This window comes from Medicago truncatula, chromosome 7, assembly GCF_003473485.1.
Source record: "Medicago truncatula cultivar Jemalong A17 chromosome 7, MtrunA17r5.0-ANR, whole genome shotgun sequence".
NCBI classification, from domain to species: domain Eukaryota; kingdom Viridiplantae; phylum Streptophyta; class Magnoliopsida; order Fabales; family Fabaceae; genus Medicago; species Medicago truncatula.
In genome coordinates this window covers 11,997,474-12,012,268 of record NC_053048.1, presented here as the reverse complement: position 1 = coordinate 12,012,268, position 14,795 = coordinate 11,997,474, and the positions used below count along the sequence as shown (strand labels likewise).

General features: G+C 33.3%; 2 protein-coding genes across 3 annotated transcripts; both read right to left on the bottom strand.

The window, feature by feature from the left end:
* Nucleotides 1-3,712: 3,712 nt before the first annotated feature.
* On the bottom strand, nucleotides 3,713-8,293 carry LOC25497892 (GDSL esterase/lipase At5g14450). Of its 2 annotated transcripts, none has more exons than XM_024769657.2 (5): nucleotides 8,000-8,293; nucleotides 7,441-7,647; nucleotides 7,124-7,332; nucleotides 4,747-5,035; nucleotides 3,713-4,024 (listed from the first exon to the last, which is right to left on the bottom strand). In XM_024769657.2, exons 1-5 carry the CDS (start codon nucleotides 8,253-8,255, stop codon nucleotides 3,774-3,776), a joined length of 1,212 nt encoding a protein of 403 aa, XP_024625425.1. In that variant the 5' UTR covers nucleotides 8,256-8,293; the 3' UTR covers nucleotides 3,713-3,773. The 2 variants fall into 2 exon arrangements, with proteins under 2 accessions (XP_024625425.1, XP_013448073.1); XM_013592619.3 differs by having other exon boundaries at nucleotides 7,124-7,329; nucleotides 8,000-8,292.
* A 1,727-nt stretch (nucleotides 8,294-10,020) lies between these two features.
* Nucleotides 10,021-12,463, bottom strand: LOC25497891 (GDSL esterase/lipase At5g14450). Its single transcript, XM_013592618.3, has 5 exons — nucleotides 12,158-12,463; nucleotides 11,687-11,893; nucleotides 11,408-11,580; nucleotides 10,712-11,000; nucleotides 10,021-10,529 (listed from the first exon to the last, which is right to left on the bottom strand). The coding sequence occupies exons 1-5, from the start codon at nucleotides 12,402-12,404 to the stop codon at nucleotides 10,279-10,281; spliced, it is 1,167 nt and encodes a 388-aa protein (XP_013448072.1). The 5' UTR covers nucleotides 12,405-12,463; the 3' UTR covers nucleotides 10,021-10,278.
* Between the last annotated feature and the right edge of the window lie 2,332 nt (nucleotides 12,464-14,795).

The following is a 14,795-nucleotide window of genomic DNA, read 5'->3' as shown; positions in this document are numbered from 1 at the left end:
ACATGGCATTAGTTGCGTATGTGGCCTTACAGGTGATCCCTACTATATTATAGGGACCAAATCCAAAATCGAAAAAGAACATAGGGATGAAATTAAAAAATGCGAAATTACAAAATTTGAAATTTAAAACCCATTTTCTTCATCTTCTTCCTCTCTCAAATCTGAAATTTGAAACGCCAAAGTATCTCAAATTACACCAATTACACCATATCAGCTTTGTGCTTGTTCTTTATGTATTTGTCCTATCTCTTTTCTGAATCTTGCTTGTTGACATGATCTACAATTGATAGAGAATTCACAATATCTCCTTCCAAACTGATATTCGTTGCTATTTTGTTGGAAAAAGACTTGTTTTGCCTACAAAGCCCTCTGCCAATGATGGTAAATTTAAAACAATTGCACAAAAAGTATTCCAAATTTAAGTTAGTAACATACAACAAGGTAGTGTTCTTCAAACTCAAATAATTTATTTTTTATGGTTTGTTGTTCTGTATGTGCTTTTGTTTTTAAAGAAAATGATAGCTCAGGGAATATAGTAGTAGTTGATGACACTAGGTCATACATCATTTTGTTAGTAGTTTTTGTCCATTTTCAGTTAAGTTGAGATGATTATGCATGAGTTTGAAGCTACAAAGAGCAGATTTTAAGTTTCCAAGAGAAGAAGAAATTGTGCCATGATTTACAGCAATTGAAGCAAGATCTAGAGCAAGTTGGAATAACTTTTGGTTCGTAAAAAATTGAAATTGATGTAATTTGAGGGTTATGGAGTTACAAGTTGTGCTTCACTCCAGTAGAATTTATTAATATGGTGTGGATGTATTGTTTGGGATTGAAAATAGTAGAGAGGGATTAAAGAAATTATGGGTTTGATGATTTTTTGGTGACTGATGAATTTAGTTTGAAGATGAAGATTCGAGAAGGAGGAATTTTTCTGGATTACGATTGAAGAAGGATGAATTTTCTGGGTTAAGATGGAAGAAGATGAGAAGAGGATGAAGAAGATGAATGAAACCTGTGAAAATTATAAGTCGTTTTCTTTTTTCCGTTTAGTCCCCCTTGTAATTTTCGTTTTTGAAATTGGTCTCTAAAAGACGCAGAGAGAGAGAGAGAGAAAGGAAGAAGATGGAAACAACAAAGGTTTTAAATTTTAAATTTTGTTATTTATGTGTTTTTAATTTTGTCCCTCTGTATCTTTTCGTTTTTGGTCCCTGTAATATAGTTAGGGATCATCTGTCACGACACATAAGCGGTTTTTGCCACATCATCATTCGCCACGTCAGCCGCCGTTAGACACTTTGGCGTTTTTGTAACGGAAGTAGACGGGAGGGACGGAAATCAAAAAATTATTAACTTGTTGGAGTTGTTTTAAGACAAAAAGGGATACAGGGATGAAAACAAAAAACGCGCGAATTTACCGGGATGGTTTACATATTAAAGTCTATGTTAATTAATTATATGATACTACAAAATTCAATATAACTTACTCCAAATTTTCAAGGGTAAGATAAATTAGTTTTCTCTTTCTTCTATTTTTTTTTTTTTTTTTTTACCATAGTTTGCTTAGAGGAGAGGTTATATGGAGATATCATAGTCTATATTGGCTACCATGCCAAAGACCCTACATATATCTCTTGTTCATTTGTATAGGTCAATCACATTGAAATTTAATGTATTCTATATAACTAAAACAAACAAAGAATTAAAAATTAAGGTTTTCTTAATTTATGAAAGCAAATTCTCATAATCTTCTATCATTTCTTCCATTCGAGAGACAAATTCCAGTGTATGAGGCTATATAATCTCAAACTAATGCTATTGCAATCTTATAAACTGTGAGGTTTACACAATGTATAATCTAGTATCAACTCTACACCACATATAAGGTAGGAACTAAAGAGAAATTTGATTAGTGCTATTATTGGAACCTTGGGCAATGTTTTCCCTTCCAATTCATCCGATCCAATGTCAACTATGATTCACTAAAAGGAAAGAACATGTAAATAAAACCATGGTTCAAAGACAAATTTAGCTATTGGAGTGAGCTTGTGCGTAAAAAGAAGAGAAATAATAATTAGGATCTTATATACATTATGTAGTCCAAGACTAAAAATATAGAGAAGAACAATGAACTCCATGATTTGATATGAAAAACACCAAACCCATGAATATGATTATACCGTCTCAAATTCCCGCACCATCTGTGTTGTTTAAAAAGTGCCCTCTTGTTGGGGCTCGACGATAGAGTTGTGAATTGCTCTATGAAGTTGTAAAGTTGGGGTAGAAGGAAGAGAGTTCGGTTTAAGGAAGAAATTAACCAATGTGTCCGTATTTTAGAGGGACTGCGTGCCCAGCCGAATGGTACGATGCATACACGTTATGTCGCAACCCAAGAGAAGCATGCTCGACTTATTGTACAAGAAGAGGCCTTTTGGAACCAGAGAGGGAAAATCCACTGGTTGAAGGAAGGGGACATGAATACAAAGTTCTTTCAAACATCCGCGATAGCCCGTGGCAAAGTGAAGAAGGATAGTAAGCTCCACTCGGATGATGGGAGGACTGCTATGTCAAATGAAGATATGTGTATTGTGGCAACTATTTGCTGCGAATGCGGGTGTTCATGAACTGGTGTTGGATTTGATGAGCCAATGTGTTTCGATGTATGACAATATAATACTTACACCTATTGGGTGGCTTTACTTCTTTCGTAAATTTGGGTTGCACGTAACAATGTCATTTGGCATGACACTCATCATACTTCAACAACCATTGGGAGGACGGCACCAGATGCATGACAATAATGGCAACAGGTGCATAAACAACCCTCACCACCGGTTGTGCAACACAGACAGAATAGAGTGCAAAGTAACAACTCAGTTTGATATATATACTTGTCAAATTGTTATCTGACTTGACTACATTTAATATCTCGGATACAATTACTTCTAATATAAGGAATCATATATATATATATAGGTCATATCAAGTGAGATGAGTTTTTATTGTGAGAGGTGAGAGGCTTAAATCATGATCCTTGGATGAATCTTTACGGTGGTACTTATTTTTTTTATAACTGTAGCGTAGTATCTTTTCAACTTCTTCTTCCATCCATCGTTCCCTTGCGTTGCGTCTTCTCTTGTCACCGATCAAAAATAGTAGAATTCCTTTCTTCGATCTAATTTCTCTTTTCGAGTTCTTTTAGAAGGTCGTAGTGTTTCTATAAAAGAGGGTGAGACGAAGCAAGTAGGAAGAAGAGTCATGTTTCTATAAAAGAGGGTGAGACGAAGCAACTAGGGTTTCTATAGTACAATTTTATTTCAAGTTTTAATTTGTTTTTATTTTTGAAATGTAAAAATGGGATTTTCAAATTAAAAGTATTTATTTTTAATGTCATTTTCCATGTTGGAATTGTCACATGTGTTTCTTTTGCCATATCATTACAAAAAAAGGACAAATCAGCAATTTTGGAGCCCAAAATTGGGGTTAGGACCAAAAGTGCAAAAAAAAAAAAGGTAATATAACGACAACATAGCCTAGTGGTTAGAGCTCACATAATTTAATTGTGGAGAAGTAGAGTGTCCGGGGTTCGACCCCCGACCCCTGCATATAAAATGCAATATCTCTACCAACTGAGCTAAATTCACGATGATAACTTTGTTTTGTTTTAAAAAGAGAGAATCAATCTCGTGAGATGGATAAAACATAAAGACCAAAATTGTAATTAACCTAAATAAAATAGAGGTAATAATAGAATTAAAATAGGCAGGATGTAAATGCTAATGAGTAATTTGACATGAGTGTGCAATAGGAAGTGATGGATCTGAAAAGGAACCATTAAGTATTCTATTTGCAATCCATTGATTTGCTGCTTCAGTGTAGTGCACTCCATCCCAACTAATGTACTTTGAAGGATCTTCACAAGAACTAGCAACTATTTCTTTACCATTAATCATTGCTTTATTTCCACAATAAACATGGTATCCATCTTCATGATACCCACAACATATTCCAGAAGGGTTAACAAATCCTACAATTCAATTCAACAATTCATAATTTATGGGTTGATTATGCAATTAACTTCTAAAAAGTAAACATGATTCATTTAAATAATTAACATGACGTTTGAACAAATAGTTTTCCGTATAAAATTTGTAATTTAGATAGGAGAGAATAATAAAATTAGTTCTCATTAACGTGTGAACATAAATTAGAGATTTAGAAATTTCTAGCATAATTGGACTTTTTCAAGGACCCATAAAATATTTCTGTTACATGATCGATTAATTTTAATGATTAATTTATCTCACCGAATCAAATATCATAATTCAAGGGCTCTATTGTTCAAAAATTATTGTTAATATTTCTGACAATATTTTCCCTCAAAAAAAAAAAATTTCTGACAATATTTCTTCAAAGGATTAATTTAAATATTTGCTCAATTAATTCCTTTTGTGAAGACACGTGAACTAGCAAGATTTTGCAACCATATACTATATTGAAGTAAACATGATAATTAATTAAATATGCTTCAGATTTGAGACGCATGAATATAGACACAGACATCAGACGCGACATCAACACTAATACATCGATACCATTAATAAGAAAATTGTATAATTCAGTGTAATTATATGTGTCTGTATTGTGTCGGTGTCAGAAACGATACATATCCCACACCGAAATGCGCTAAATCTAAGGAGTGTTCATACTTCATAGGTTCAGATTCGATGTTGACAAAGAGAATCATACCTGATTTATTAGCATTACTGATTAGCTCATACTTTGCAGAGAACATGTCCACATATGTGAAAGAAGCATCATGGAACTGTTCCCTTAATTTGACAACAACATCTTTAAGCTTTTTATTGAACTCTCTGGCCAAGTTGTTTGGGTGATTAACACAGCCGTTTTGATCAAGATAACCAGCCACTTGAGTTTGGCTGTTGATGGCATTGTGAATGGGCATGAATACTGGAAGGCAACCAATTGGGCCTGTATTGTGTATCCAGAATTTCCTTGCTCCAAAACTATATAGTTTCTGCCAAGTAATATGGTAATTCTTATATAAATACTTGTTAGAAAATAGACTATTAGTGCATGTTTATGCGAGATTCTACGACGATCAACAGAAACCTTTAATATTAAAATGAACTCAGAATATACAGTTCGTGTTTTTTGGATTATATAATTCGAATTTCTTTAATAATCTGGTTCAGATTTTAAAATCTAAACCCGGAGTATTTTGGAAAAATTTACAAGACGTGCTTAGTAGGATGGGAATTCTGCCAAGTAATCGGCAGAAAATAGGTTATTAGTAGATGTTGTTAGATCTATAATAAATTAATTATTAACATCTTAAGTCAATGAATCTATATAAAAGCTTTAAAATCTTGGTGTCAGAAATTCTTACAACTAAGATATGTAGCTCTGTTTATTAATAAAAAAAAAATGGTGGAGCTTTTGGATGAGATATGATCGGTAAGGTGAGACTTTTAATGGTTAGAGATAATTTTATTTTAGCCTCTTAGATTGATAGAATAATTCAATTTGGTGTCCCTAACACATCCCTACAAGACCCGTGAAAACTTGATAGGAGGTGGTTCAATGGATCTTGAACAGGTTCTGATACCATTTGGTGTCGCTAACACAGCTCACAAAATCTGATAGCGAAAATCTGAGAGCAAGTGGTTTAATGGATCTTGAAGAGGCTCTGATATCATCTTAAAAATCGTGGTTAAGTCTAACACAATTCCACAAAACCGGTTTGTGATGTGATGATTGCTCCCATTTATAAATATATGTCATCACTATATGATATAGGACTCTTAACACTAGATAATTAGGCTCTTTATTTTATTCTTGGCTTAATTGCACTTTTGGCCCCCTATCTTTTCAAAAGTTGCGATTTTGATCCCCTAACTAATTAAAATACAAAACAGCCTCCTATGTATTGGATCTTTGGCAGTTTTGGCCCCAATGACATTTTTGGCCCCTTATCTTTCCACTTTGGGGGTCAAAACTGCCAAAGATCCAATACATAGAGGGCTGTTTTGTATTTTAATTAATTAAGAGGCTAAAATCGCAACTTTTAAAAAGATAGGGGGCCAAAAGTGCAATTAAGTCTTTATTCTTATATTAAGACTCGACAGGAAATAGGATATTATTATGATTTTAGATCCAAAACAGTATAGCTAATTTCTTTAGTCAATGAAACTAGATAAAAGCAATATAAATCTTGCTGTCAGAATTTTTTGCAATCATCCGACCACTTTTACTGATTTAATTTTTAATTAAGATATATATGGTAACCGACTCTAAGAGCTATTGGATGAGATATTGCTTTTAAAATGAGGAAATATTCACCACTTATAGACACATAGACAGGTAGAGTGTTATCTGAATGGCCTGATAACGAAAGACCTGATAAGAGGTGGCATCCGGTGAAACCGGTAACACACCTTCTCACTTCTAGGATTGGACAACTACACTGTTAACTAATACTGAGTGGTCTAATAGCGAGAGACCCGATAAAATGAGGCATAATGGATCTTGGACATGCGTTGATATCGTCTTAAAATTTGGATTAGATCTAACTCAATTCTTGAAAAAACAATTCATAAGGTGAGAATTATCTATCATTAGTAAACACATATTCATTTCATATCTCATTCGACGTAGAACTCTTAACCAAAACTTTGAACATCATGTGGAGAAAATTCTAGTTTGAGTCTGTTCGATTGGTCAAATAATTCAATTAGAGTTGGAGTACTCCTACTAAAACTTTCATTACTTCTAAAAAAGAAATGGTAACTTGCACACAAGCTCTCTAGCTTACTGAGTATTCAAGTTGTCTTATTTTTCAGTGTGCCAGAGTATCGAACATTGGTCACAAATACAAAAACTATAAGGGCAACCCGGTGCACTAGAGCTCCCGCATGTGCAGAATCCGGGAAGGGATCCCACCATTTGGTGTATTGTACGCAGCCTTACCCTATTTTACACTAGAAGCTGTTTTCAGGACTTGAACCCATGACCTTTCAGTCACATGACAACAACTTTCAGTCACAAATACAAAAACTATATGTATCAAAATATAAAACAACTTTTAATAAAGTGTATCACTTACTTGAACTTGTTTTGCAAAATATTCCACAATGTTTGAGATCAATGCTTGTGAATCTTCCTTTCCCACCTTACTAATAACATCACCAAGATCATTTTGACCAATATCAAGCATGTAGATAGCATTTGCAAAGTCCTCTGGCTTTGGAAAGTGTCTTCTGAAATAACTTTGATTTTCTGCTAAGTGTCTTCTGAAAGAAGTTTTATTTTCTGCTATGCCAATCAAAACCATACATTTTTAATGAAATTTAATAAATTTGAAAATATAATTAAGCTATCTATATCAGTTTTTGTGCTGCATTGGTAAGGAGATTATTAAACCTTGGGTGAAGAACTTGGCGGTGCGCGCTTTGAACTGAATAAACTGTGCTATTTGAATTTCAAGAGTGAAAGGCGAGCCACCATCGAAGAAGGTCTTGTTTTGCCTCATAATTGTTGATGACCCAGCAGCAAAGTTTGCACCATGCCTATAGCTTGTTCCAATTGAGTTTATATATGCGCTCAAAAATGGCAATCTAAGGTGCTTGGCTGCATAAATAAAAAATATTCACAATTATTTTCATGAAATATGATTCAGAAGAAAGGTATAGTTTTAAATAGTTTGCAATTGAGACAACATGGACTAGTGAAAAAGGGGAGCCTTAGCGCAACAATAGTAAAGTTGTTGTTACGTAACTGAATAATTATGGGTTCCAATTCTTGAAGTCTTGTTTCAAGTTTTTGAAATAGTCTCTTACAATACATCAAATGGTGGGACCCTTTTCCGAACTCTACGTATACAGAGCTTTAGTGCGCTCTACGTATACAAAGCTTTAATACAACATAGATATAAAATAAATTAAATAAATAAAAAAGACGAAAGAATAGAATTGTATTATACCAATGAAATCTATGATGAGACGTCCATCAGAAGCTCTACCAGCACCGTCATGAAAGAAGGTTTCACCATAAGGCAAAACAGCTGGGTGAAATGCCGCTGACATACAACCAGTATCTGAATTAGAATCACCAAAATTGAAAATAGCTTGAAATTCACATGGTTGTGAGGATTTGAATTCCTCTGCTTGTATACTTTGAAACAAACTGAGTAACAAAACTATAGTATTGAACTGTATGAGGGATCCCATTAGTGACATTGCACGAAACAAAAAAACTTAGTGGATCACCATACAGAAGGAGGGTATACTCTTATTTGTATATATATAAGGAAAATGTTAATCGGTGCCCCTGAGACGGTGGTTAAGCAGGCAAAAGAAGTAAAATTTTATTAAAAAGTGGTGTAATAATTAGTTGATCAAAAGTAACAGTTTATATTTTCAAGACAATTTTTCTATTATTAGATTCCTTAATCAGTGCTCCCGAAACCCCGAAACAATTATGATTTTGGATCTCTATAGGTTTTAAGAGTAAAAGTCAATATTTGAGTACCAATCACGTGGGTTACACAGCAATTGGTATATAAAAAATTAAGATAATGAAATTCCTTGACCACACTCAATCTCACATACAATATTTTTAGTCTCATGTTATAATTTAAGGTTTTGTGTGATACTCGCGGTTGTCTTTTTCTAAGAAATTGATTAATTAGTGAGCGGGAAAATTTTAACATGGCCCAGTGGCTTATATGGTCATTGGTTGTTAGATTCTATAGTCATATCATGCACCCTCACACATGATATTTCTTCTAATTCAATTAATTTCTTTTAAAAACTTTGTTTCTTCGTGTGGTTAGAAGAAGACAGATAATATTGCAGAATTTGGAAAGCTACGTCTCTTTAGAAAAAAACAACAATGGTCAGAGTCCATCAAAGTGTTGACGATTGACGTGTCCATCAGAATGTTGACCATCAACGTTTTCACCAGAATGTGCTTCCATAAGAGTTTGCTTTCTTCGTAATGTTCTTCTATCAAAATCTTCAATGCTTGATGCAACTTCAGGTCAGAGCTTTGACTTTTGTTAACCTTTCATTAGATCATTGCTTAGTCATCAGAGCTTCCTCTTGAGTACCAAATATGTTCCTTTGTGTTTAGAGTTTGGTGTTTCAGAACCAACAAGTAGACTTCTGAGTCAGAATTTAATTCTATGGTACTGCACGCTTGAATACATGTTAGAGTACCTAATTGTTCTTTCATATGTTGTTATCATCAAAACATTAGAAACATTGTTCTAAAACCCTTTTTGGTTCAACAATCCTTTGGTGAATTTTTGCCACATACCTCATCAGTTGTTCTCCCATTGTTTATAGGTTCTGGTTGTTCACCTTGCTCCAAGTTCTTACTTACTATTTTAGTTCCTTTAGCCTAGAACACGTTGCAAACATATGCGAGGGGCATTTATCTAGTTTTTTTCGTTAAATAAGGGTTGTTAAAGCACTTCAAAAATCACATCTAATCTAATACATAAAATGAATGTCAACTATCTACATTTGATTAAATATTTTATTCATTTTTTCATCAAATTTATTTCAAATTCGTTTATCTTACCTACATTTTATATTTCCTGCACTTTACTTTTCAAATCATTTAAAATTTTGTATTTTACTGTCCCCATAAGCTAAGGTCAGTTGCTAAGAACAATGCATAATATATGCAAGATCTGGAGTCGAACCCTAGACACCACCAATTTTATTTTATTTTATTTTATTTGTATTTTACTTTCTAAGTTATTTACTTTTCAAATACTTATTTTCTTGTCAATTTAATTTCATAAACTCAGTTTAGATTTATTTGTACGTTTTTACTCTTTTCAAACGTTGAAGTTCAAGTTTATTGTAGTCATGAATAAATATTTTACATCAATACCATATCATTTAAGGAACGAAATTTTTTTTTAATCCAAAGAACGTCCTTAAGAAACGAAGATATACATGTTAAGATCAATGAAAGTTTTGCAAGTGCTAATTCAAGTGCAACAAACATCAATGATTTGATTCCATAAAATTCAACTATGGTTCATACGGTTACAAATGTAATTATAGTAGCGGTTACATAAAGTCAAACGATGTCTTTATCGAAAGCTATTCATGATTTTTTTTGACAAAAACTAAACAATATTCATTCATTCATTCAAATTGATAGAAAACAAAGCGAAGAAGAAAGAAACTGTAATCTAGAATGAATAAATAGAGGTAAGATTAAACCACTCTTGCATTATAAATGCTAATGAGTAATTTGACATGATTGTGCAATAGGAAGTGGTGGATCTGAAAAAGAACCATCAAGTATTCTATTTGCAATCCATTGATTTGCTGCTTCAGTGTAGTGCACTCCATCCCAACTAATGTACTTTGAAGGATCTTCACAAGAACTTGTAACAATTTCTTTACCATTAATCGTTGCTTTATTCCCACAATAAACATGGTATCCATTTTCATGATACCCACAACATATTCCAGAAGGATCAACAAATCCTACAATTCAATTCAACAATTCATAGTTAAGGGGTTAATAATATATTTTTTTTTTTGCATAATTCAGTGTAATTATACGTGTCGCTGTCGGAAATGAGACGTGTTCCACACTGAGACACGCCTAATCAGAGGAGTGTCCGTGTTTCATAGGTTCTGATCGATGTTGACAAAGAGGATCATACCTGATTTATTAGCATTACTGATTAGCTCATACTTTGCAGAGAACATATCCACATAGGTGAAAGAAGCATCATGGAACTGTTCCCTTAATTTGACAACTATATCTTTAAGCTTTTTATTGAACTCTTTGGCCAAGTCGTTCTGCGAATTGACGCAGCCGTTTTGATCAAGATAACCAACCACTTGAGTTTGGTTGTTATGTGCATTGTGAATGGGCATTGCCACTGGAAGGCAACCAATAGGTCCTGTGTTGTGTATCCAGAATGTCCTTGCTCCGAAAAAATGTAGACTCTGCCAATTTATTCTTTTATTAATTTACTTGCCAGAAAATAAGCATAAATTCATTATAACAGTATAACTAACTTCTCAAGTCAATGAATCTATATAAAAGCATTAAAATCTTGGTGTCAGAAATTCTTGCAATCATCTTAGCACTTTTAATGATTTAATTTACAACTAAGATATGGTAGCTCCTTGAGCTGATTGAATGAAATATGACTTATAAGGCGACGACTGATGTAGGCAAACTGGCTGCACGTGTCGAAGATGAAGTGGCGCGCAAGAAAGGCTCAATGAAAATAGTGTAGATTAGGTAGCATGTATTGAATTGAACTAAAATTATATGTATCGAAATATAAACGCAGTTCTTTTTATTTCGGCTCAGATAAAGACACCTCATAATAACATGTATCACTTACTTGAATTTGTTTAGAAAAATATTCCACAATATTTGAGATCAATGCATGGGAATCTTCCTTTCCCACCTTACTAATAACATCAGCAATATCATTTTGACCAATATCAAGAATGAAGATTGATTTCGCAATGTCCTCTGGTTTCGGAAAGTGTCTTGTGTATGAACTTTTATTTGCTGCAAATTGGAAATCAAAGTCATACATTGTTCAAGAAACTATAATTTTTAACATCACTAGTAAAATTGAAGGTATAAGTATTCTGCACTTCTCTAGATTTTAAACCTTGTGTGAAGAACTTCCCGGTGCGTGATTTGAACTGGTTAAACTGTTCTACTTGGATTTCAAGGGTGAAAGGCGTGCCACCATCAAAGTACGTCTTGTTTTGTCGCATAATCGTTGATGATCCTGCAGCAAAGTTTGCACCATGCCTATAGCTTGTTCCAATTGAGTTTATATATGCGCTCAAAAATGGCATTCCAAGGTGCTTGGCTACATGTATAAAAAATACTTCACTATCATTATCATGAAATACGATTTTGAATAAGGACATATTTCGATCGCTTGCAATTGCATAACATCGATTTGGTTTATCTGCTCCTATTCTTGATGTGAAGAATATTCACGGTGTGATTTTAAAAAAAAAAACAATTAGAGAAGCAGAGAAGATTAAGTGTGACACAAGATACATGAAACAAATATCATTATTTTAACAGAAATAAATGAAAATGTCGAAAGAATAGAATTCTATTATACCGATGAAATCGATGATTAGACGGCCATCAGAAAATCTATCAACAGCCTCATGGAAGAAGGTCTCACCATAAGGCAAAATAGCAGGATAAAATGCTGCAGACATACAACCAGTATCTGAATTAGAATCACCAAAATTGAAAATAGCTTGAAATTCACATGATTGTGAGGATTTGAGTTTCTCTGCTTGGATACTCAAAAAGCAAGAGAGTAACAAAACAATAGTAGTAAACTGTGTAAAAAACTTCATTATAGTCACAACACAAAACAATCAAATCAGTGAATTCTATACACAAGCCATATGGTTCCTCTTATTTTATATTATATATAGATGTGTTTTTGAACTTAGGCGATTGGTTATACGTTTTAACATCATGAGAATGTTAACCAGGTATTGGTTAAGCAGCCAAAAGAAGTAAGATTTTATTAAAAAGTGGTGTAATAATTAGTTGGTCAAAAGTAATTCGTGTAATAATTAGTTGGTCAAAAGTAACGGTTTATATTTCTAAGATAATTTTTCTACTTTTAAATTCCTTAATCATTGCTTCGGGGACACACTCGTTAACAAGACCCTTAATATTAATAATAAAGTGTCAATATTTTTGGGACTTTAGTAGGTACCTAACGCATTAAAGTCACGTGTGTTTGAAGCAATTGGTATATATAAAAAATGAGGATAGTGAAATCCACTATGAGTAATTTTGACTCAATGCCAATTATACAATATTTTTTAGTCACATTATTAATTATGATTTCATGTGATACTCACGGTTGTCTTTTCTCAAGGAACTGGTTACTTTTGTGAATGGGACTAATAAGGTTCAACTATGATGTTATTTGGGACGCTTTATCTTTTCTACTTTGTAGTTTTTCTTTATTTAATATTTTTTTTATATTTTTTATTACATTTATTTATATTGTTTTTAATAAATTACATTTATTTATATCATACCGTATGATGGTTTGTTTAATGGTTGCATTGGAAGAGTTAAGGAGTAGAGAATAAAGATGGTGATTATTCGATACATACTGCTTGTATGATGTTAACAGTTTACTTACAATTTTAGCATGATTTGATGGTGTCAAACTTTTTTTTCAATGGATATTAGTTAGTGTTAAATAAGCCACTTAAGTTGGCTGATGATATTGGCTTGAGATTTGGGAGTGTGGTCTTCCTTAAGGTTTTATGTTCGATTCTCTCCGATGACAATTTAAGTGGGATAATTTAGAAAAACTCATTCGCATTATGAGACTGTTTGTAGAGCTTTTGATGGTGAGACCTTCTGATGGGTTTTCAAACGAGTGGAACTCAATCTATTTTGCCTTATGGTGGAATCTTCTTTCATGAGGTTGTTGATGTTCCACAAATCGAATGTTAACTCACTGAGTTTACGATTTTAGGTCCCAAAATCGTGTTAACTCGGAGGTAAACTCGATTTCTGGTAAAATCGGAATGTTTGCCGAGTTTGACTCGAGTTAACTCGGTCTTGAGTTTACCGAGTTTACGTCTAAAAATTTTAAGCAAAAGTGGGCTATTTTTTTTACCCATTTAATTTCAAAGCCCAATTTCTTTTCTTCAAGCCCAAAGATGGAATAGTTTTCTTTCCGTAACACGTTGCCTGGTGTACTTGAAAAAGCACAATAAGGGATTCTAGGGTTAAGAATCGTATTCTAGGGTTTTAGAACTGATTATTGGATGCCTTGATAGTGATCTCAAGAGTGGTATTTATAGGTTTCCTTGTGGGCTTACTTTAGCGTGATTTCAGCCCTAAGGAAGTTGGGCTTTTGGTCTTTTTGGTTTGTTTTAGGCGGTTTAAGACGAATTCTAGAAGTTTCTAGAAGCTAAGAATGGCGGCGTCCTAGGGAGGATGCGCCTGGGCCTCAGGAGCCCATCTAGAGGGCGTTTTAGCCATTCTAAAGAGCTTTTAAACCTTTAGGAATATTATGCGTTTTAGCCTTTAGGAATATTAATCTTTCATGAACCTGCAATTAGCATTAATATGACTTCTTTTTATGTTACTAAATAAACTAATAACTCCTTCAAAAAATAAAAAAAATAAACTGATGACTACCAACATTATATTTATATTGATCTGAACGAAATTGTTTGTTATTTTATAAAGTCAATTTTCTTTAAGAAAAAAGAAACAAAATAAAAAAATTAGAGGACATAAACCTAAGAAAGGAAAAAATAAAAGTAAAAATAAAAAGTTCTTCATATTACGTAAGTTTTCTACGTCTTGTAATATGTAATCGAACTGCATTCGCCATTTTTTTTTCTTCCATAAAGACCATCTATATAAAAGACTTTCTTAGAAGTATCTTTATTCATAGTTTTAAAACTCGGCTCGGTCATCGACTCGGCGGGGGTACTGGGTCAATGGGTCAATGGTCGAACCACTGAGTCATTGGTCGAACCGCATGACTGAATCGGAACCACTCGGATAACTCGGTTAGATAACTCGGTCCTTAGATTAAATTTATATAGTTATTTAACCGGATTAACTCGGATTGAATCGGTGACTCGGTCATTTTAAAAACTAAAATAATCTAAGAGACGCGGGTTCAACACTTATTATATGATCAAACACAAATTAATTCTTATATATATATATGTTATGAAACATTTACTTATACAATA